Here is a 22,546-nt window from a genome sequence, read left to right on the forward strand (position 1 = left end):
TAAGCTTAAGTTTCTTTTATTGTTTCCTGGGTCCACACTGATAGATCAAACTGCTTTTTTTCCTCAAGACAAAAAAAAAATCACAGCCCTATTTTTCTCTCTTTTTATCTGTAGCATAGCACTTTGTCATTTTTTCTCTGGTCTATATTTCTTTTTCCCTGTTTCATTATATCGCTTCCTTTGGTATTATTGGAAAGGTGTTGGCACACCCATAATCTAGTCTAATAGAGTTTTCATTTTCAACTGTCAGCAGCGCTATCAAACAGCACAATACTATAGTCCGCACATCCACCTCTAACTAAGGAACAAACAAATTTCTTTCTTCATAGGAATTTTACAGGTGAGCATATGAATATGTATGATATGGAATATTCATAAAAAGACGTCACTTCAGAGTTGCTGAACCTAAAGACTTCATAAAACGAATACTGTAACTTTATCAATCATACAGTGACAGATCTTACATGGCACATCTTATTTCTATTGTCTGTTAGGGTTTATGCAGTCATTATCTTGAAAGAAAAGTGCCAAAGGCCAGTAGCTAACGGAACATTTCAGAAATTAGCGGCTTTTTAGACGTACTGATGAAACCGCCACCACCCCCAACCCCCATGTCATCCATCTTGCTTCTCATCGCATAAACATTAGGCATATCAATGAGTAGTGGCACCATAGCTAACCGGGGCACCAGAGAGCTGTATGGGAAGACTGCTGAAAAGCTTGACTATTTATTCTGTTTAGCTTTGTAATGCTATGCAAATGGATCAAATAAAAAAGGCATGAACCTGATCTATTATTATAAATGTGTTTTGCAGCCAATGGAAAACACACAGGAAAAAATATACGGCTCAATTTGAAACATGTCGGTAATGGCTTTCTAGCTCTTGCTTGAAGTGCGGCACATACTTGTGTCTGTATAAGGGCACTTGTCCTATTTTGAAATTCCTCTTGCTCCAGAATAGCCCAGTATGCATGCAGAGAGCGCTGAGCTCTGTAGGCCTCACTGAATGAGTCAGAGCAATATCCTGCTAAACATCTGACTGCATAGCATTCCTATGAACAATTTATTGAGCAAAAGCAAAAATTCTTTCTAAAAGGTGCGTCACAGGATTATCAACCTCTTGATAAACATCTGGCTCGTCCCAACATGATAAGAAGAAGCAGCTCATTTTGCCTTGTACAGTTGTCTCTGTGATCATTGTAAAACGATATTCCATGAAGCGCTTAATTTTTATACTAACTGAATGCATAACAGATACAACCTTTCATAGGTGTGGTCCACATGCATGACAGATAAGATCAGATTGCCTTGTTACAAATGCATTAAAAGGCAGCCGCACAATTTCAATTTGAGTCCCAGAGTCCCAGATCAAATCTCAGGGAGTTGTAGTGTATGTACAGTGTTGAATATGTCAAACCCGTATCATGAAATGTACAGGACGGGTGGGAACCAGAGACCGGCTCATGTATTGCTCTTAGAAATATGGGAAATATCTGACATGATTTCTAAAACCAATTAAAAACAAATACTGACTACTTCATCCAAAAGCGCCAAACTTACTAAACACCAATCAGAGAAAATAAGTATTTGTTTGCCTGAAACACTGGATGAGAAGCAGAGCTAGAAACTTTGAACCCCTGAAATATTTCATGATGGTTCCAAATGCTAATTCATGATTGATGGTAAAAAAACAAATACAGCATGGCAAACGGCATTGCCGGGAACAGTAAATGCGTTATAATGGTGATCATAAAAGGCCAAGAAATCTTCATTAGGATCCCTAAAAGTGCCTCTTAGTTTTTAAACACATTTAAAGGGCCATCAACTGAATGGTGAGAAACAGGATTAACCAACAGGGATCATGCATTTTTCCTTTTTCCATTTGAAAGCAACTAGCCAGAGCCCATGAGCATAAGGATATCAAGGTGAAAGCTGACAACATACTGAAGGGCTAAAGATGGAGGAGAAAGTGCAAGATTTCATAAAGTAAGATTTTTGTCTCCTCCTATTACTCTGAGATGAAATTTCCTGTGGAGTTGTCCCAAGGGTATTTTATTATCTATGCCTATTAACAATATTTAGACTAACCCTTAAATAATTCAATGACCAATTCTGAATACCATCATCACTTTTAGTGCTGTCTGGCAGCAACCCAAAACACAGACATAGTGCACATTTATCAGTTTAGTTGTACTGCTAAACATATCTCCTAGTATATTTCCTCACCAAAAAATAAAAAAAAATAATTCCAAATCATGATTTTCAAAATCTAAATCTACATGGATCCGATATATCTTCTAATATAATTCATTGTCTTTACCACTATATGCGAGTGTAATGTTGATTGACAACAAAATTATGCACATGAACACAGAATGCAGTCTTAAAGCACACTGCCATTACATCTGAGTGTTTGGATAACCTGCTTGTAGAGAACAAGCACTAACACTAAGAGAGGCTTAGTTACTAAAAAGATTATGTAAGTAACAGGTCAGTATCAGGGCTGTGCTTTCATATCAGTATCGATATTTAAAAAAAATATAGATTAAAAACTGGATCTGCATATTGGGACACAACTTTAATGTAAAACACGACCGATGAAAAATTCCTAAAAGAATTTATTGTGTACATTAATCTGTTAAAAAATGGAATAAGACTTTAACTGAATGTAAACTTTAAGATGACAGTGTCTGATCGGGGAGACATGGTGGCATAGTGCACAGCATTTCCGCCTCACAGCTCCAGGATGTCTGTGTTTGTGTGCTTTTGTTAGTAGGTGTGAATGTGAATGTGCAGGTGCGTGTGTGTGTGTGTGTGTGTGTGTGTTTGTGTGTGTGTTTGTGTGTGTGTGTGCTACATGGTGCCCTGCAGCTGACAATTCCTACCACAAGCTTATTGTTGTTAGGATAGGCTCTGGATACAAAATGACCCCGACTAGGATATAGTGTATCTGGATGGATGGATGGATGGATGGATGGATGAACGAATGGTAGAAAAGAAAAGTAAGGAATTTATTCATTAAAAAAAATCATCTTTTCAAATTTATCAAAATTTCTATGCAAGCTAACCCTCTCCACCACATCTGCTAATTTCATCATGACTTCCGTCCAGCTCTGACTTTAATGGCATCATTCTGGAAGATAGAGAGCCACCAGCTACCCCGGGGCTCTTTTTATTACCCCCCACAATCCATAGTTAACTGTACGCAAAACAGCAAGAGACCAGAGTTTCTGTCAACACATCCGTCCCTAAATAAAACTAACCAAATTGGTCAGTGAGTCCAGTGTCTCACTAAATTCTAAGTACTTAAAAGTCACTAATAATAAATATCTTTACATGTAGAATGGATTTTTTTTAGAAGAATCATTTTTTATGTCGGTTCACAAGTAAATAGAAAAACAGACCTAAGAGCTAGATGGGGATCAAGTCAGAGGGGAAAAGATCCGACTTGTTATTTTCTACACCCTTTTATGGACATGGGGACATGAGAGCGCTTCTATATCAGTGTAAACACAATATTTACTAAACACTCATCTCCAAAGTGGACTGAAAACAGCTGCCGGTTCTTCATAAAAAAACTTCCTAATCCTGCGCGCAACTGGTAGCCAAGAACTTTCCAAGTAACGGAACAGTTAAAGCAAACCGAGTTTGGAGTTTTTCTTACCTCCTTCCAGGAGATTAGCGTCCACTGTTTCCAATAAACCGCTCAGGAGGAGAAGAGACGAGACGAGAAGCGCGTTTTGTGCCGAGAAATCATGTCGCTTTTTCTGCCTGTGTTTGGTATACATGCCTGATCCGTTATCCGTTTGGAGAACCGCTCCTCTCTCTTCTCTTCTCTTCTTCTCTCTCTCTCTCTCTCTCTCTCTCTCTCTCTCTCTCCCAGCCCTGGCGGTGTGAGAGAAAACGAGAAATGGATCTAATGTAGCGCGCCAATAGGAGAGAAAGCCATTCCGAGTAGTGGTTTAGCGCACACGCGTGACTGGAGACTGGCGTGTAACCCCGCAGAGCAGAGCGCGTCACCCGCCTCACACACACACACACACACACACACACACACACACACACACACACACACACACACACTCTCTCTCTCTCTCTCTCTCTCTCTCTCTGTCTCTGTCTCTCTATAACTTTTATATTTCAACTGGGTCAGAGCAACGCATTCTGCTCCGTGAAGCATAGCCAAGGGGTCTGTGATTTAGTTACACTAGTGAGAATCACGACTTTGAATTGGTCTATCAGGGGTACTATAAGCCATTTACTAATGATTTTCTATAGTTAATTACCTTAGACCTGAGTGGACACTTAAATTGAAGGGGATTTATAAAACCTTTATTGCATCAAAAGCATGTAGGCCTATAAATAAAGTAAGATGAGAAATAATTATTGTATTTGTTATTTGTGTACAATGTAAATAGGAGTGACTGTCACAAGCACATTTCGATCATGGTAATAATCTGTATTTTTAAATGTATTATGTAAAGATTCACCTCTATACATTTGCTTAGTCCCCTCAGTAGTTTATCTGCATCCCCTGAAAAGGGACGCATCACATAGTTTATAAATACCACTTGTGGTTTAAATGCCATATTGGTGTTCCATGATGGTTAAATTTTAATGCACATAGTTTCCCTAATACAGCGGTTTTCGGATTTTTTGTTGCCGAGCACCCATTTCAAATTTCATGGACCACTTCGGTAGGGATTCACATACATTACACCAACTATTACACTCATGGTTTAAAAATGTCTAGTAAGAAATTGGTTATTTTTGGAAGCATTTAGGTTTGGATTCAACTTATTCAATTCAAGGATCCAGTCAAAACAAAGGCTCTGATTTACTGATCAGAAGGTCAGAAGTTCAAACCCCTGCTGGGCATTTGAGAAAGGTTGATAAAACCCTCTCTGCACCAGGGGAGTCATATCATTGCTGGCCCTGCTTTCTGGCCCCAACTTCCTAAAAAGCTCTGACATGCAGAGAAAACATTGTCAGTCTACTGTAATGATAAATAAAGATGTTTTAAAAAAATAAAACAATTCATTTGATAAAGTTAAGTGGCATGCTATGCTTAATGGACATCATTTTCAGAATATACAAGTATAACTGTACCATAACATAACATACTACAATAAAGCCATGGTAATATCATGCATTGGAATTTGATCACAAAAAAGTGACCAAAATACTGACCTTATAATTATTCATTCAATTTTTTTCTCTTGTGAATAGAACTGAGTTAAACAAAGGATTTAATTTTACATTTAGACCAAGTTAGATCATGGATGCATGGGCGGTCTGCTGCTCGCATCTTTTTGAGACCAGAAAAAAATGTTTGAGATCAATGTGTGTAAATTGTGTCCTACTGGGGTAATGCAAACCACAAATAATATTAGCGTTCTATTGAGTCAAGTCATTTTTATTATATAACATATACAATGCAATGAAATACCTTGCCTCCTCATTATATCCCATTATATAGAACAAAACAAAGTGCAAATAGCACACAGCAGAAATCAACATGTGAAACAAGAATTTCAGCTGAATGATAAGTGCAGAAAGGAATCCAGCATAAACACACAGAATAGTAATTCCATGGTGTAAATTAATGTCCTGAACAAAAGGAAGACATAAGATTACTTCTTCTTTATGCGATTCTCACACATTTAGTTGCTATGTGAAGTTGTGTAGGAAACATAATACCCACATATGGAGCAGATTGTGGAAGAACCAATTATTTTCATTTAAAGATCCCATTATTCTGTTCTGTCTTGTCCATGGTGGAATATCTCATCTTAATGTATTAAATTAAGAGCTGTATATGATCTTGTTTCACATTTGTATGAGGTGTGGTGTTTTATTGTTGAATTTGTAATGCAAAATATTTCATAACCAAACCAAACACTTTGGAATGTGTAAAAGTTCCCCTTTTTATGCTGATCAATTCCCCTAATCAAATCCAATACATATCAAGAAAGCCGGCCCATTTTAGATCATTAATGAATGGGCAACGTGTGCTAACACCTCATTTATCATAAACATAGGTAAGCAAAGCAGTAATCATTGATCATGGTTTCTAGGAGTTCCATATATAAAAGCTATTAGTGTGTAAGATGGGTTGGTTTAAGCCTCTGTGAGGTTAGGGTAAATAGGCTGGAAACTGGATTAGGAAATTCAAGCGGCAGATTGTGTTGCATTAGGGCTGTCAGCCTCATGAAGTAGGAAACCTCTGATCTCAGCTTTACACACTGGGTTAGATTAACTCTAATAGAAGACTATAAGAGGATCCTACATTGAAATTTCCCTCCACAGATGACTTCAGATGTATTCTTGCAGTCCACTATACACATTTTCCACACAAACATGTTACAATTGGATTTTATGCTTGAAATCATTCAGTGTAATAGTTCAGAATCCAAGACACAAGGTTCAAGATTTTATTTGTTACATAGTCAGTTATATACATTATACAACTTACAGTAAAATTCGAATCTACTCCTCCTTAGACTGTAAATATAAATGACTAAAAATAAGAAAATAATAAAAATAAATGTTGCTGTATAAAATATGCAATTGTGTTACATGTAGTAAGAGTAACTGTACAAAGTGTAGTGTGTAGAGCGTAATGGAATCCTTAGAAACCTGTATGGTGGACATGTCCATGTTGAGAGGTCTGATGGAAAAAGCTTCTTGTTTTTATCCTTCAGACCATGGTAGCTGTAGTTTTAGACATACTTATTGGACATGGATTTTTATAATATATGCAAAGGTAAGAAGCCTGCAAAAAAAAATTAAGGAAAATAATATTCATTAAAGACCATAACATGATAAAAATAATAACCAAAATTACAATATTAAATCTAAACATAGGTCATTCAGCTCATTACCACTGCAACATGACAGCAAAAGATTATTAATGTTATGCACATTGTTCTTTATGTGTTTCACCACTCCAAATGAACCTTTTTTTGTGGTTACTCAGTGCTTAGTGTTCTGGTCGACAAGAAGATCTCCAGAGTTGCTCTTTCTTGGCTGATTCTGACACCAGCTTCCTAACAAGTTTGAATATGTGAAATATTTCGCTGTAATGTACTTGTATACGTGATAAAAAAGGCTCTTTACTTTTCTCTTAAAGTCCCTAAAGTACATCTTTTGTCCTTTTTATTTTGCTGTAGCAGCACTTTTTCTATGCACCTTATGATGGACTCTTGTCTGAAATGTCACAGTTTCTCTGGAGTATTGCACTATTATGGCTGCTTTCACTTGTAGAAGACTATGAATCAAGTCCAGTGATTTCCAAACAAACATACATTACGAAACAGAATACTGCTTCCTACACATTAGCTTTTTTTCAAATCATTAAAAAGTCAAAGATGTGGAAAAGTTTCTTCTGGCTTTGGGTGACATCTAGTGAGTATTGAAGAATATTGCACACTTCTCAGGGCTCGACTATTAAGTCATCTCCAGTTATTATACTTAGGGTGTAAGGCAGGACATGTATGTATGTATGTATGTATGTATGTATGTATGTATGTATGTATGTATGTATGTATGTATGTATGTATGTATGTATGTATGTATGCATGCATGTATGTATGTATGTATGTATGTATGTATGTATGTATGTATGCATGCATGCATGTATGTATGTATGTATGTATGTATGTATGCATGTATGCATGTATGTATGTATGTATGCATGTATGTATGCATGTATGTATGTATGTATGTATGTATGTATGTATGTATGTATGTATGCATGCATGTATGCATGTATGTATGTATGTATGTATGTATGTATGCATGTATGCATGTATGTATGTATGTATGTATGTATGTATGCATGTATGCATGTATGTATGTATGTATGTATGTATGCATGTATGTATGTATGTATGTATGCATGTATGCATGTATGTATGTATGTATGTATGTATGTATGTATGTATGTATGTATGTATGTATGTATGTATGTATGTATGTATGTATGTATGCATGCATGTATGTATGTATGTATGTATGTATGTATGTATGTATGTATGTATGCATGCATGCATGTATGTATGTATGTATGTATGTATGCATGTATGCATGTATGTATGTATGTATGTATGCATGTATGTATGCATGTATGTATGTATGTATGTATGTATGTATGTATGTATGTATGTATGTATGTATGCATGTATGTATGTATGTATTTTTAAAACATTGTAGTGTAGATGCATGTAAATACTGAAATCTACTGACTTTTTTCCCAATAGAAACGTGTTTTACTAGTGGAACCCCCAAGTTATTTTATTTTAAGTTATTTTTATTTTAATATACTGTCAGATGCAAAAACAAACAAAAAAAACAAACAGTACCAAGGAAACAATTTCTAATGATATAAGGAGCTATGAAATTCTGAAATGTAACAAAATAATTATTAAATAAAATCCTGTTATTGTGTAATATAAAATAAATAATAAATTTGATCAATTTATTATTTATACTAATTGCATATATATTTATGCTTTATTTAATTATTTATTCAATTAAATATGTAGCCGAAGTTGAGTTTATTCTCCGGTCCGCTAGGGGCAGTAATCAGTATACAGTCTCTGTGCGGTTTACTGACGATCTCTAACTCTGTGGTGCTGCGGCCGGAGTAAAGCCTGCAAGTACACGCTCATGACACAGTCGAACAGCATGAATTGTTCAGTCTGGTTCTATAAAACGTGCTGTAGGTCTAGATGATCTAAACAGAGTATTAGCTTTACTATTCCGACTGAAGCCAGAAGACTGGCAAAGTGATTAATTAACCATGACTGCCAACGAGGAGCAGGAGGTAAGCGAGTGTGTTAGCATTGAGGCTAACAGCTAACAGGCTAACTACAGGCGCACGAGTCTAAATGAATTTGTGTGTTGTGTTTTGTAGTGTTTTGTAGTGTGTTGTGTGGTGTAGTATTGTTGTTTGTAGTGTAGTGTAGTGTTGTTTGTAGTGTTGTGTGTAGTGTAGTATTACTGCGTAGTGTGTTGTGTGGTGTAGTATTGTTGTGTTTAGTGTAGTAGTGTGTAGTGTAGTATTACTGTGTAGTGTAGTATTACTGTGTAGTGTGTTGTGGTGTTTAGTGTAGTAGTGTGTTGTGGTGTGTAGTATTGTGGTGTTTAGTGTAGTGTTGTGTTGTGTGTAGTGTAGTATTACTGTGTAGTGTAGTGTGTTGTGGTGTTTAGTGTAGTAGTGTGTTGTGTGTAGTGTAGTATTACTGTGTAGTGTGTTGTGGTGTTTAGTGTAGTAGTTTGTAGTGTAGTGTGTTGTGTGTAGTGTAGTATTACTGTGTAGTGTAGTGTGTTGTGGTGTGTAGTATTGTGGTGTTTAGTGTAGTGTTGTGTTGTGTGTAGTGTAGTATTACTGTGTAGTGTAGTGTGTTGTGGTGTTTAGTGTAGTAGTGTGTTGTGTGTAGTGTAGTATTACTGTGTAGTGTGTTGTGGTGTGTAGTATTGGGGTGTTTAGTGTAGTAGTTTGTAGTGTTGTGTGTAGTGTAGTATTACTGTGTAGTGTAGTGTGTTGTGTGTAGTGTAGAATTACTGTGTAGTGTTGTGGTGTGTAGTGTTGTGTTATGTTGTGTTGTGTGTAGTGTAGTATTACTGTGTAGTGTAGTGTGTTGTGGTGTGTAGTGTAGTGTTGTGTTGTGTGTAGTGTAGTATTACTGTGTAGTGTAGTGTGTTGTGGTGTGTAGTATTGTGGTGTTTAGTGTTGTGTTATGTAGTGTAGTGTAGTGTGTTGTGTGTAGTGTAGAATTACTGTGTAGTGTAGTGTGTTGTGTTATGTAGTGTAGTGTGTTGTGTTATGTAGTGTAGTGTGTTGTGGTGTGTAGTGTAGTGTGTTGTGGTGTGTAGTGTAGTGTGTTGTGGTGTGTAGTGTAGTGTGTTGTGGTGTGTAGTGTAGTGTGTTGTGGTGTGTAGTGTAGTGTGTTGTGGTGTGTAGTGTAGTGTGTTGTGGTGTGTAGTGTAGTGTGTTGTGGTGTGTAGTGTAGTGTGTTGTGGTGTGTAGTGTAGTGTAGTGTGTTGTGGTGTGTAGTGTAGTGTGTTGTGGTGTGTAGTGTAGTGTGTTGTGGTGTGTAGTGTAGTGTGTTGTGGTGTGTAGTGTAGTGTGTTGTGGTGTGTAGTGTAGTGTGTTGTGGTGTGTAGTGTAGTGTGTTGTGGTGTGTAGTGTAGTGTGTTGTGGTGTGTAGTGTTGTGGTGTGTAGTGTAGTGTAGTGTGTTGTGGTGTGTAGTGTGTTGTGGTGTGTAGTGTAGTGTGTTGTGGTGTGTAGTGTAGTGTGTTGTGGTGTGTAGTGTAGTGTGTTGTGGTGTGTAGTGTAGTGTGTTGTGGTGTGTAGTGTAGTGTGTTGTGGTGTGTAGTGTAGTGTGTTGTGTAGTGTAGTGTAGTGTGTTGTGGTGTGTAGTGTAGTGTGTTGTGGTGTGTAGTGTAGTGTGTTGTGGTGTGTAGTGTAGTGTGTTGTGGTGTGTAGTGTAGTGTGTTGTGGTGTGTAGTGTAGTGTGTTGTGGTGTGTAGTGTGTTGTGGTGTGTAGTGTAGTGTGTTGTAGTGTAGTGTAGTGTGTTGTGGTGTGTAGTGTAGTGTGTTGTGGTGTGTAGTGTAGTGTGTTGTGGTGTGTAGTGTAGTGTGTTGTGGTGTGTAGTGTAGTGTGTTGTGGTGTGTAGTGTAGTGTGTTGTGGTGTGTAGTGTAGTGTGTTGTGGTGTGTAGTGTAGTGTGTTGTGGTGTGTAGTGTAGTGTGTTGTGGTGTGTAGTGTAGTGTGTTGTGGTGTGTAGTGTAGTGTGTTGTGGTGTGTAGTGTAGTGTGTTGTGGTGTGTAGTGTAGTGTGTTGTGGTGTGTAGTGTGGTGTGTTGTGTTTTGTAGTGTAGTGTGTTGTGGTGTGTAGTGTAGTGTGTTGTGGTGTGTAGTGTAGTGTGTTGTGGTGTGTAGTGTAGTGTGTTGTGGTGTGTAGTGTAGTGTGTTGTGGTGTGTAGTGTAGTGTGTTGTGGTGTGTAGTGTAGTGTGTTGTGGTGTGTAGTGTGTTGTGGTGTGTAGTGTGTTGTGGTGTGTAGTGTAGTGTGTTGTGGTGTGTAGTGTAGTGTGTTGTGGTGTGTAGTGTAGTGTGTTGTGGTGTGTAGTGTAGTGTGTTGTGGTGTGTAGTGTAGTGTGTTGTGGTGTGTAGTGTAGTGTGTTGTGGTGTGTAGTGTAGTGTGTTGTGGTGTGTAGTGTAGTGTGTTGTGGTGTGTAGTGTAGTGTGTTGTGGTGTGTAGTGTGGTGTGTAGTGTAGTGTGTTGTGGTGTGTAGTGTAGTGTGTTGTGGTGTGTAGTGTAGTGTGTTGTGGTGTGTAGTGTAGTGTGTTGTGGTGTGTAGTGTAGTGTGTTGTAGTGTAGTGTAGTGTGTTGTGGTGTGTAGTGTAGTCTGTTGTGGTGTGTAGTGTAGTGTGTTGTGGTGTGTAGTGTAGTGTGTTGTGGTGTGTAGTGTAGTGTGTTGTGGTGTGTAGTGTAGTGTGTTGTGGTGTGTAGTGTGTTGTGTAGTGTAGTGTAGTGTGTTGTGGTGTGTAGTGTAGTGTGTTGTGGTGTGTAGTGTAGTGTGTTGTGGTGTGTAGTGTAGTGTGTTGTGGTGTGTAGTGTTGTGGTGTGTAGTGTAGTGTAGTGTGTAGTGTGTTGTGGTGTGTAGTGTGTAGTGTAGTGTAGTGTGTTGTGGTGTGTAGTGTAGTGTGTTGTGGTGTGTAGTGTAGTGTGTTGTGGTGTGTAGTGTAGTGTGGTGTGTAGTGTAGTGTGTTGTGGTGTGTAGTGTAGTGTGTTGTGGTGTGTAGTGTAGTGTGTTGTGGTGTGTAGTGTAGTGTGTTGTGGTGTGTAGTGTAGTGTGTTGTGGTGTGTAGTGTGTTGTGGTGTGTAGTGTGTTGTGGTGTGTAGTGTAGTGTGTTGTGGTGTGTAGTGTAGTGTGTTGTGGTGTGTAGTGTAGTGTGTTGTGTAGTGTAGTGTGTTGTGGTGTGTAGTGTAGTGTGTTGTGGTGTGTAGTGTAGTGTGTTGTGGTGTGTAGTGTAGTGTGTTGTGGTGTGTAGTGTAGTGTGTTGTGGTGTGTAGTGTAGTGTGTTGTGGTGTGTAGTGTAGTGTGTTGTGGTGTGTAGTGTAGTGTGTTGTGTTGTGTGTAGTGTAGTGTGTTGTGGTGTGTAGTGTAGTGTGTTGTGTAGTGTAGTGTGTTGTGGTGTGTAGTGTAGTATTCTCTTATTCAGAGTGACTTATATTTTATTTCAGTTTATACAACAGAGCAATTGAGGATTAATGACAGTGGGAAGTAAAAACAGTACCAATGAAACCTTTTCTAATGATATAAGGAGCTATGTCAGATTGGTGGAGTTGGGATTCAAACTCATGACCTGCTGATCAGTAGTCCAAGCCCTTAACCACTAGGCTACCACATCCCTTCATCATGATAAATCGTGTCATTCAAACACAAACATATTCAGAATCTGATGCATGCAAACTTTACGCTTCAGTCATCACTAATATGATGTTTTTAAATAACTGACTGCAAAACTCCATGTTTGTTATTAATTACTTAAAAAAGAATAACACTTTTGGACTAACGCTTTCTTTAAGAAAAGCCGTGTTTGAGAGATCAAACAAGACAAAACTCACAGAATTTGTGGGTCCATGGTGGTATATTTCATATTAGTACATCTGCCTTTCACTTTTGGCATTGGGAGTTTGATTACCGTCTCTGGTGTGTGTGTGTGTGTGTGTGTGTGTGTGTGTGGTGTCCTGTGATGAATTCGTGCCCCGTCCAGTGTGCCCCGAATCCACAGGGAAGGGCTCCACGTTCCTCACAATGCTGTTTAGTATAAGCATTACATAAAATGGATGGAGGAAGGTCTTGTGCTGTGGTGTGTCTTGGTTTTATCCTTAATGGTCTTGGTTTTAGCCCCAGTCATGCTGCTTGTTCCATTATATCAGGAATGACCAATATTATCCGCATGGGACCACCATGGGTGCAGGTTCTGTTCCAAACAACATCTAATAGTTAATGAATGACCAAAATCAGCTACTTAAACAGGTGGAATTGGGCAGGGTTCTGAAATACTGAAATCAATCCTAAACATTAGACTTTGCCCGAATCTTACCTCTGGTTTGATGTGTTGAATTGATGCATAAAAGCCCCAGCAGCTGATTATTAAATATTTGTCTTTTATTCATTTTTTTTTTATTTGCAGATGGAGTTAGAAGCTCTGCGCTCAATTTACGAAGGTGACGATTGCTTCAAAGAGCTGAGTCCTAACTCCTTCCAGTTCAGGGTAAATATATATCCTCTATTATTAGCAGTGATGGTGTTATTGTGTAAAATAGGGGGTGGTTGCTTTAGGCTGATGATAAAAGGAATTGGCACATCTTTTCTTTTGAGAAAAGGTTCCCAGATATTTGATTGGCAAATGAGTTCCCGGTTATTCAATATGCATGGAACAACTTGAAGCATTCAAAACACATTTTTTAGTCACAAATAACAGAGTGTATCATAAGGTGTGTTAGAAATCACATGATTATTCACTGTTCTGCAGCATTTTGTCGTTTAGATCGTGTCTTGTGTGTACGACGACATGTACTTCAAGTACCTGGATGATGCACATATTCATCCGAAATAATTCAGTGTGGAATGTTTGACACTTCATGATTACGTAGCAGAAGAGCGACAAGGCTACCAGGTGCTGACACTGGATGAGGAAAAGTTTTCATATGTACAAGACATCTTACAAGTGTCCTGTAACATGTTGTGTGGTTTTATTAGGGGAACCGCTTACACTTACCGGTTAGTAAAAAAAAAATATTAAGTGTTCCATTTGAAATGATACAGCCCTAAATTAAAATTCCTACACTAGATGGTACAGAACATAGTGTGTAGTCTGTAGTGCGTCATCTGGGATGTGAGACCGGATGAGAAAACAGTAATAACACGTAGTAGATGTGATACAGCATATTACGCAACCCGAGGGTGCGTCTCAATCAGCTCTCTAGTTCAGCAGTCAGGGGATTGATCAAGGTGTCAGCCAATTTATTGATGTATTGGTGCTCACAATGTTCAATAGCAAATGACTCCTATTTTCAAAGTCTCTGAGATGAACTGTCAGCAAACGTCATAGATTTACCAACTTGATTTGACGTTCTATAAATGGTTTGAGTTTGTTTGAAATCCACTAGCTACGCTATGATCCTGCTTGAAATACTGTGACAGAAATGATATTTCGTAATGTCAAAACCGTCAGTCCTTAATGTTGTTTATCAATGCCAGTGGTATGCAGTCATGTTGTGGGAAATTAGTGTAACAGTGTAGTGCATCAGGGTCCTTACCAGAGCCCCAACTCCTGTACACGATATACTGATTCACACCTAGGTAGCTAAAAGAGACTTGAGTATTGCCTTTTCTCTACTTGTGTTGTTCACATCAACACATCTTATAATATTTTATTCATGGCATGTAATATAGGAAGAAATTCTGCTGTAATGAATATGCTTAGCTTCTAAACCCTTCTGCAGTCTCTCCTTGTAAGTCTAACTGAATTTGGTCTGTATTGTGTTGGAGCTCCTTCATAGTAATATAGCGTCATGCTGTTCTAGGAAAATAATCACCACAGTAACGGGGTGATGTGCTGCAGCCTCACACAATATGGATTGTTTTCATGCGACAGAACATTCCCTATTTTGTTCTTGGTGTACTTTTTTCAGTCTACATACATTACATGTATCTGTAACATACAAACTGTCATTTTTCTTGTCATCACTCGTGTTATAGCAGGTATAAAAGCAGTCATTAGTTCACCTGCCTGTTTTTTCCTCTCTTTTTATTGTGATGTCGTCGGAACTCTTCTGTTTTAACAAAACACTCAAAACCCTTCAGACTGTCTGTATAATCACTACTGCTTGCTGTATAACATCACTGTGCCTGATTTTCTCCAGATAGGAGACCTGAACGAGTCCAAATCATTCCTGATGGATATCTCACTGCCTGAGACGTACCCAGAAACTGCACCTCAAATATCCTTAGATGCCTTTTTCAACAACAGAATGTAAGTCAAGCACACCAGATTTGCCAAAAAGCCACAATTATCTTTTGTTGTACCGATTTTTCACGTGAGAAAGCTCACACCATTTACTGTGGGAACTAAAGCTTTAAGGCATAATGCAAAGTGTGTGAACTTTTTTTAAGAAAGAGGCTACACATGCAGAGTAAACAGAGGGAGTCGTTCTCTTTCTGTTCACTCCTCAGTCTCAGACATTTGATCTTTGTTGAACTTTTAGCTCATCAGAGACCAAGCAGTTAATCATCTCCAAGCTGCATGAGCAGGTGGAGGCGAACCTGGGCAGTGCCATGATGTACACTCTGTTTGAGTGGGCCAAAGAAAACCAGGAGATGCTGATGGAGAATCACCAGCCTGTAGTGTCTGCTGTGGTCAGTGCAACTACACACCTTCTATCCAACACGGCCTTGTGAGTTAGTGGTATTGAGCCTGTTAAGTGAAAATTTTATGTCTTTATTCCATTTCATTTAGACCCTGACTTCTACCAGTGAAGTGAACAGTCAAGTCTCAGTCAGTAAGAAAAAGGAGAAGAAGGAACAGCTCACCAAAGCACAAAAAAGAAAAATGATAGGAAGAACTGGTAAGCCTTCATATTTCCCAGAGCCACAAAACAGGTTAAATTCTCTGTCTGCTTGTGGGAGCAAAGGATGGCATCGGCAGTGAAGGTTACAGTGCAGACTGTGACGCTAATACTACAGGCCCAAAGTTTGCATACACCTAATTAAAGACCTCGAATTCCACCTTTCATTGTACATACACTATATGGCAAAAAGTTTGTGACATCTGACCGTCACACCCATATGTAGGCCTTCCCTAATCTGTTACCATTAATTGGAAGCTCACAATTCTATAGAATGGCTTTGTATGCTAAAAGGACCAAATGTGTTCCAGTATGACAATGAGCCTGTGCACAAAGCAAGCTCCTTAGAAACAAGGCTGCACTGTAAGAACTGGTGTGAACCCTGGAACTGCTGATCATCCCAGGTGTTTAACCCCAGGTCATGACCTTGCAATATCCCGGCACAACGATCTGATCTTTCCTTTGGTCACAGGTAGCAACCCTGGAGTAACCATGGAAAATCAACTGTCCTTTTCCTCGCATGTTGCTCATGTCGGTTTATTTTTTACAACATTAGGAAGATTCCACCATTTTTTTTGTCCACACAGGCTGCTCAGGTACTTGTTAAATCTCTTGTCATTTTAAGACTGGACTACTGCACCTCACTGCTGGCAGGTCTACCTACGTACTCAATTTGTCCCCTGCAGATGATCCAAAATGCAGCTGCACGACTTGTTTTCAAACTGGATAAATTCTTACGATCCCTCCACTGGCTTCCGGTATCTGCAGGCATCAGATTCAGTACACTGATGCTTGCCTACAAAGACAAACATGGACCAGCTCCCTCTAACCTTAAAGCTCTCATCGCTCCTCACACTGCACCTCACTCCCTCAGAGCTACCAGCACTGCTCGACTGGTCCCACCATCTCTCAGGGTAAGAGGAAGGTATAAAACAAGACTTGTGTTCTGGCACCAAGGTGGTGGAATGAACTTCCCCATGATGTCTGAACACCTGAGTCACTCGCTGTCTTCAAAACGACAGGTGAAAACTGCTACTACTTCCTGAAACACTTTAAGTAGCACTTTTTCCCTGTTTGTGTGTTTTTATAAAATAAAATAAAAAAAACTGAACAGTTTTAGGTTGATGGTATCCTAAGTCTGTAACCTAGTGAACCACTCTCTCTCTCTCACTCACTCATTTTCTACCGCTTATCCGAACTACCTCGGGTCACGGGGAGCCTGTGCCTATCTCAGGCGTCATCGGGCATCAAGGCAGGATACACCCTGGACGGAGTGCCAACCCATCGCAGGGCGCACACACACACACACTCTCATTCACTCATGCAATCACACACTACGGACAATTTTCCAGAGATGCCAATCAACCTACCATGCATGTCTTTGGACCGGGGGAGGAAACCGGAATACCCGGAGGAAACCCCGAGGCACGGGGAGAACATGCAAACTCCACACACACAAGGTGGAGGCGGGAATCGAACCCCAACCCTGGAGGTGTGAGGCAAACGTGCTAACCACTAAGCCACCGCTGCGCTAAATCAGGAATGTGATGTTCAAAATGCACATATGGGTTTGATGATCAGGTGTCCACATTCTTTTGGCCATACAGTTTATGTACATGTTCACATTGGAGGTTATGTTTTTTTAAGCAATTATTAAATATTTAGTTAACGTCTAACTTATGTAACTTATTTAATTTCATATTAATTTAGATAGCAGATAAACTGGTGAAGGATTTGGTGACATTAAGTACCAAAATACAATAGATAAACAAAAAAGTCTTTGCACCCCTCTTGAAATGTTTCAGATTTGTGGTGTAAAAAAATAAACTGTGATAATCTCTTAACTTTTCTCTGACTCTCAATGTGAAATAACAATTAAAAAAATTATTATTCTGATTAAGCCCAAAAAAAGATCTACTGTTTCTGTGGGAACTGTTTTCTTCACATCATCTTGGTTTCATTCAACTTCTGAAGCCGCAGTTCACAAAGAGCTTAAAATCGGCAACATTTACGTTTTTTACCATCCTGTGGAAGATGCGTATAATTGTTGATATGTACTTATTTGATTCCATATTTTATTTAACAGACAACAAAGGTGAACTGCCCAGAGGTTGGAACTGGGTCGACGTCATCAAGGTAATTTAATCACTGTAAACTATCATCGAGTGCCTTTGTAGTTAAAACTCTAACCTGCTCATGTGTTTTTATTTTGTTTCTTTGTATAATGCTGGTTTCTTCTTTCGAACAGCATGTGAGTATGGTTTAAACTCTTTTTTTTAAACAAATATTAAGTAATGTTAGCATATTTTTCATGCTTTCACACCTTCATTAACAGTCCAACATGTTTAATGACCAATCTCTGTGACAGCTGAGCAAGACCGGAGGAAAAGACGACGGCTAAAGAAACTGCCCCTGAACCTTGTGTGTTAAAGTAGAGACTGATGGACTGATGAAGAACGAAAATCTGCCGTGACATGATTTTTAAAGAGTTAAAATGCACCATGATTTGGATGAAGCCACTGTTTTGTTTGTGCCAACGAGGCACATGACATGAGCTTAAAATATCCACTGGCAAAATAAAACATTGAGGTAGATTCACAAAAGTGACTGCAAACAACAAGCACTTGCAACACGAACGCAATGCAGTGTCTCATAAAGTGTGTTCTGAGGGCAGACTCTGCTCCCATGTCTTCACATTACAGGGCTTTATTGACACAGCCCCAGGTTACACCTCTACTAAGCAACTGATTGATTTGTATCAAACACTCTGTGTGTACAAAATGGCAAAATTTTAAAGTTTATGATGCATTGTGGTTTGATCAAGTGAACCTCAGTTTGTATTTGTACCAGTTTTTAGCCTGTTTTTCTTTCTCCTTTCAGTTATTTATTGTGCATATTTTTTGACACAATATAAAAAATTTTATGGACGATTTATCATGTGTCTGCTTTATTTTATATAGGAACTGCAAAGAGATTGACATCCTGTGTGTTTTAAGAAAAATGCAAGTTATGATGTTTCCATTTTGTTTACTAAATGTGTCCTATATTTTTCAATTCAAGTTTATTTGTATAGCGCTTTTTACAATGGACATTGTCTCAAAGCTGCTTTACAGAACGTAAACATAGAACAGAAGGTAAACATAAAGGGAAATATAAAGAATTAATATAATAAAAAATCAAGATATATATAGTTCACCGTGTGTAAGTGTTTGTGTCCCCAATGAGCAAGTCTGAGGTGACTCAGGCAGCAGTGGCAAGGAAAAACTCCCTTAAAGGAAGGAAGAAGGGTTTCTTATTGGTAAGGAAGAAACCTTGAGAGAAACCAGACTCAAAGGGGGGGCCATCCTCATATGAGTGACACTAGAGGGTGTGATTACAAATATACAGTCAAACAAATGTTGTATTGGTGTATTCTATATGACAAATCATATATAATACATATATCAAATCATATATATAACAAAGTCACAGCAAAATGTGCAGCTATGCAATTTGAATAATTGAATGATATAATTGGTGAATGATAACCCAATCATCAAATCATGTAACCCCAGCGCAATTCATATGATCACAGGACAACGTCCATATCAGACATCAGAATGGAGGGAAAATGTGATCTCAGTGATGATATTGGTGCCAGATGTTCAGTCAGTATTTTAGATGCCCATCTCTGATTATCAAGCATAATAGTCTCTAGAATTTACAAAGAATTGTGATGAAAAAAAAAACATCCAGTTTGGGAGAAAAAGACTCATATGAGACATGTGAAAGAAAATCACCAAACTGGTTCCAGCTGCTAGAAAGGATCCAGAAACCTAAATAAACCATGTGGATCCAGAAACCATGTGGGTTCTCATCAGGTATCAGGTTCAGCTCGTTCTGCCCACATTATAAAAGGTTTATGAATGAATATGTACATAGTGTCATGTTATGAGGCCTGTCTGTGGTGTGTTCCCACTCTGATCAGGACAAAAATGCACACTGATGATGAATGCATGAGTGACATGAAGATTTTATTGGGAAAGTCTTTAGATCCAGGAATAATAATAATAATATTATTATTATTGTCATTATTATTATTATGAATAATAATAATAATAATAATAATAATAATAATAATAATGACAATAATAATAATAATAAACATACTCTGTATAATTTATAATTGGTCAAACCAGATATATGCTGACTATCTAATACCCAGAATACCAGATAGAGACAGGAATAAGTATGATGCATTATGACGCACACAACCGCCTGATGACACGCACACAGCCGAATTGTGTGACGCGCGCGCGCGGTCACAGCCTGCTTGCGTGTAAAAAAGGGCGCGTGGCATCAAGGACCGTTAAAATTTTAATTTTTATATATATATTTATATATATATTATATATAATTATATATATATAGTAGATAGTCGTGTACACTAATTTAAGAATATAATATAGCGCGTGAAACGTGTTATATCCTGTTTATATTATAGTGAATAGGAAGTCGCTGTAGTCAGCCTGCGTAGTTATTTTAACGCTGGACTACATTTCCCATGATGCACTTCACCCCTTCCTCGCAGCCCATAGGCTAAGCTTATGGAAGGAAATGCAATGCATTCTTGAGTACAATCTATTGTGAGGAGGAATGTGGCTGTTCTCGTTTAGTACTTTTTTTTTAACGTAAACTCTTTATCGTAATTATTAATAGGCTGGTGTTTTTAAAAATACCAAATGAACTCTTGTAACTTCGAGCATCTGTAGTTCTCGTTGTGTTCGCTCATACACACGCGCACACACACGCGCTCGCGCGCACACACAGAGTGGGAAGTTCCTCACACAGCCTGACTGAAGAAGAATGAGGAAACACCAGCAAACATCAAACTCGAGTACAGCTAGCAGGTAACCTCCCGTCCTAAACATCTCTCCGACCTGTCCGGACACTGAACAAGGCGCTTTGGCTCTTCTGAAACTCAGGACTCTTCTCACAGACTGATGGCGGTTTCTGCAGCGAGCGACAGCGTCACATGTAAGAGGCTTAATGTTACTGCTGCTTGGACAGTTAGTTGTGTGTGTGTGTGTGTGTGTGTATGTATATATATATATATATATATATATATATATATATATATGTATATAGTGTGTGTGTGTGTGTGTGGAGATCAGATAGAGCATCAACAACATCATTCAGGACTAATCCAGGGAGTGAGTGAGTGAGTGAGTGAGTGTGTGTGTGTGTGTGTGTGTGTGTGTGTGTGTGTGTGTGTGTTTATGGCCCCGTGTGTGTGTGTGTGTGTGTTTGTGTTTGTGTGTTTATGGCCCTGTGTGTGTGTTTGTTTGTGTGTTTATGGCCCTGTGTGTGTGTGTTTGTGTTTGTGTGTTTATGGCCCTGTGTGTGTGTGTTTGTTTGTGTGTTTATGGCCCTGTGTGTGTGTGTGTGTGTGTGTGTGTGTGTATGTGTGTGTTTTTGCTTGCTTGTGTGTGTTTGTGTGTAAGAGAGATGATCTGAAGTGCACCAGAGGTTCATAAACTTTTTACAGCTCTTCCATCTTTCAAAAGTGATACAAAGAAATAAACAGGATTTAATTTAAGAATAATATATTATCTGTTTATCAGGGCCAGAGAGTGTCCACCCATACAGCCCATTTTTTATTGAAGACTGAATCTAAATGTTCCCCAGTTACCCAATAGTGCAATAATCTTATATTTATGTTCCCCCCTCCATCCTAGTGTGTCCCTGCACCTCATTCTATTCTGTTCCATTCCATCATCTATAGCACAACTGTACATACAATTTATTTATGCGTCTAATTATATTTACGTATGTGTATTTTTATTGTTAGTGTGTCGTCCTCGTCTCTTGTGTACTGGAAGCATATGACACTAAAACTAATTCCTTGTATGCGCAAGACAATAACAATTCTGAACCTGATTCTGATTCAAGATAATGTGACTTCAGCTGATGCACCGCTGTAACGTCTTTATAGAATCACATACCCCCTCTTGGTTATGCTTCATATCCCTGAACCCCACTGTCCTTTCATTTTACAAGACCACTCGATTAGGCATACAATTTTGATAACCAAATGATAACCATCTAATCTCCATACGAGTTGTTGGTAAACTCTACCACTGGTATGTGATTAAGAATGAAAGCAGTACAGTCAGGATATACACCTTGTATATAAGGGTACAGCCTGAACCTGAAGAAAACTACAGGTATCAATTTGTACTTTGGTTAAGTGGACCTAGTGTAACTTAAAAAAAAAGACTTAAGTAAATAATTTGATGTTAAGGACCACTGATGTAAAGGTACAAAATCTGTTGCCTTGATGGGATGTAGGCTGAGTGAAGGAGCTCAGGCAGTACTGAAGAGACCATGTCTTTCTGTCTAATACACACATTTATGATATTTGTGCTAAGTGAATAGCAGGTTGAATTTGTTCATTTCAAATGGAATATTAGTTATTGTTTTGGATTATATTTCCTGAAATAGATTTTTTAACCAAAACAAAAGGATTGGCAATCAAATCAAATCAAATATAAAGTCTTCTGTTTCTTGCACAGTAATAGATGTTGAACGTATAGTTATACACACACACACACACACACACACACACACACACACACACACACACACACACACACACGAACATATAGTCCAACTTTGCTGTTTTTTTATGTTATATTAACACACTTGCTCCTTTCAAACTCAAGCTGTGAGCATTTGAACCTCCTGCAATATATACAGTTAATGTTTCTATTTATTTTATTTATTTATTTATTTATTTATTTATTTATATTTTAAATAGGTTTTTTGTTTATTCTCCAAGTATCCATCGCTTATAGCTTTATATTTATGCTTCATCGCTTCATTAGTACTGTGCACTGGCACATCATGACAAGATCC

The 22,546-nt window shown here is 38.4% G+C and overlaps 3 protein-coding genes across 3 annotated transcripts in view; 2 read left to right on the forward strand and 1 right to left on the reverse strand.

The window, feature by feature from the left end:
• adam19a (ADAM metallopeptidase domain 19a) overlaps nucleotides 1–4,015 on the reverse strand; it is a 75,319-nt gene extending 71,304 nt beyond the window's left edge. The window contains exon 1 of the mRNA XM_060874656.1: nucleotides 3,666–4,015. Coding sequence (XP_060730639.1) covers nucleotides 3,666–3,789 — 124 coding nt within the window. The 5' untranslated portion in view covers nucleotides 3,790–4,015. The remainder of the gene's footprint in view (nucleotides 1–3,665) is intronic.
• A 4,600-nt stretch (nucleotides 4,016–8,615) lies between these two features.
• rwdd (RWD domain containing 4) lies at nucleotides 8,616–18,839 on the forward strand. The gene is made up of 7 exons (XM_060874666.1): nucleotides 8,616–8,828; nucleotides 13,213–13,293; nucleotides 14,948–15,057; nucleotides 15,290–15,440; nucleotides 15,541–15,649; nucleotides 17,736–17,785; nucleotides 17,898–18,839. Exons 1-7 carry the CDS (start codon nucleotides 8,805–8,807, stop codon nucleotides 17,913–17,915), a joined length of 543 nt encoding a protein of 180 aa, XP_060730649.1. The 5' UTR covers nucleotides 8,616–8,804; the 3' UTR covers nucleotides 17,916–18,839.
• A 1,411-nt stretch (nucleotides 18,840–20,250) lies between these two features.
• Nucleotides 20,251–22,546, forward strand: part of rell1 (RELT like 1) — a 26,093-nt gene continuing 23,797 nt past the window's right edge. The window contains exon 1 of the mRNA XM_060874664.1: nucleotides 20,251–20,665. Within this exon, the coding sequence (XP_060730647.1) occupies nucleotides 20,632–20,665 (34 nt within the window). The 5' untranslated portion in view covers nucleotides 20,251–20,631. The remainder of the gene's footprint in view (nucleotides 20,666–22,546) is intronic.

Source organism: Tachysurus vachellii, chromosome 7 (assembly GCF_030014155.1).
Source record: "Tachysurus vachellii isolate PV-2020 chromosome 7, HZAU_Pvac_v1, whole genome shotgun sequence".
Taxonomy (NCBI): Eukaryota; Metazoa; Chordata; class Actinopteri; order Siluriformes; family Bagridae; genus Tachysurus; species Tachysurus vachellii.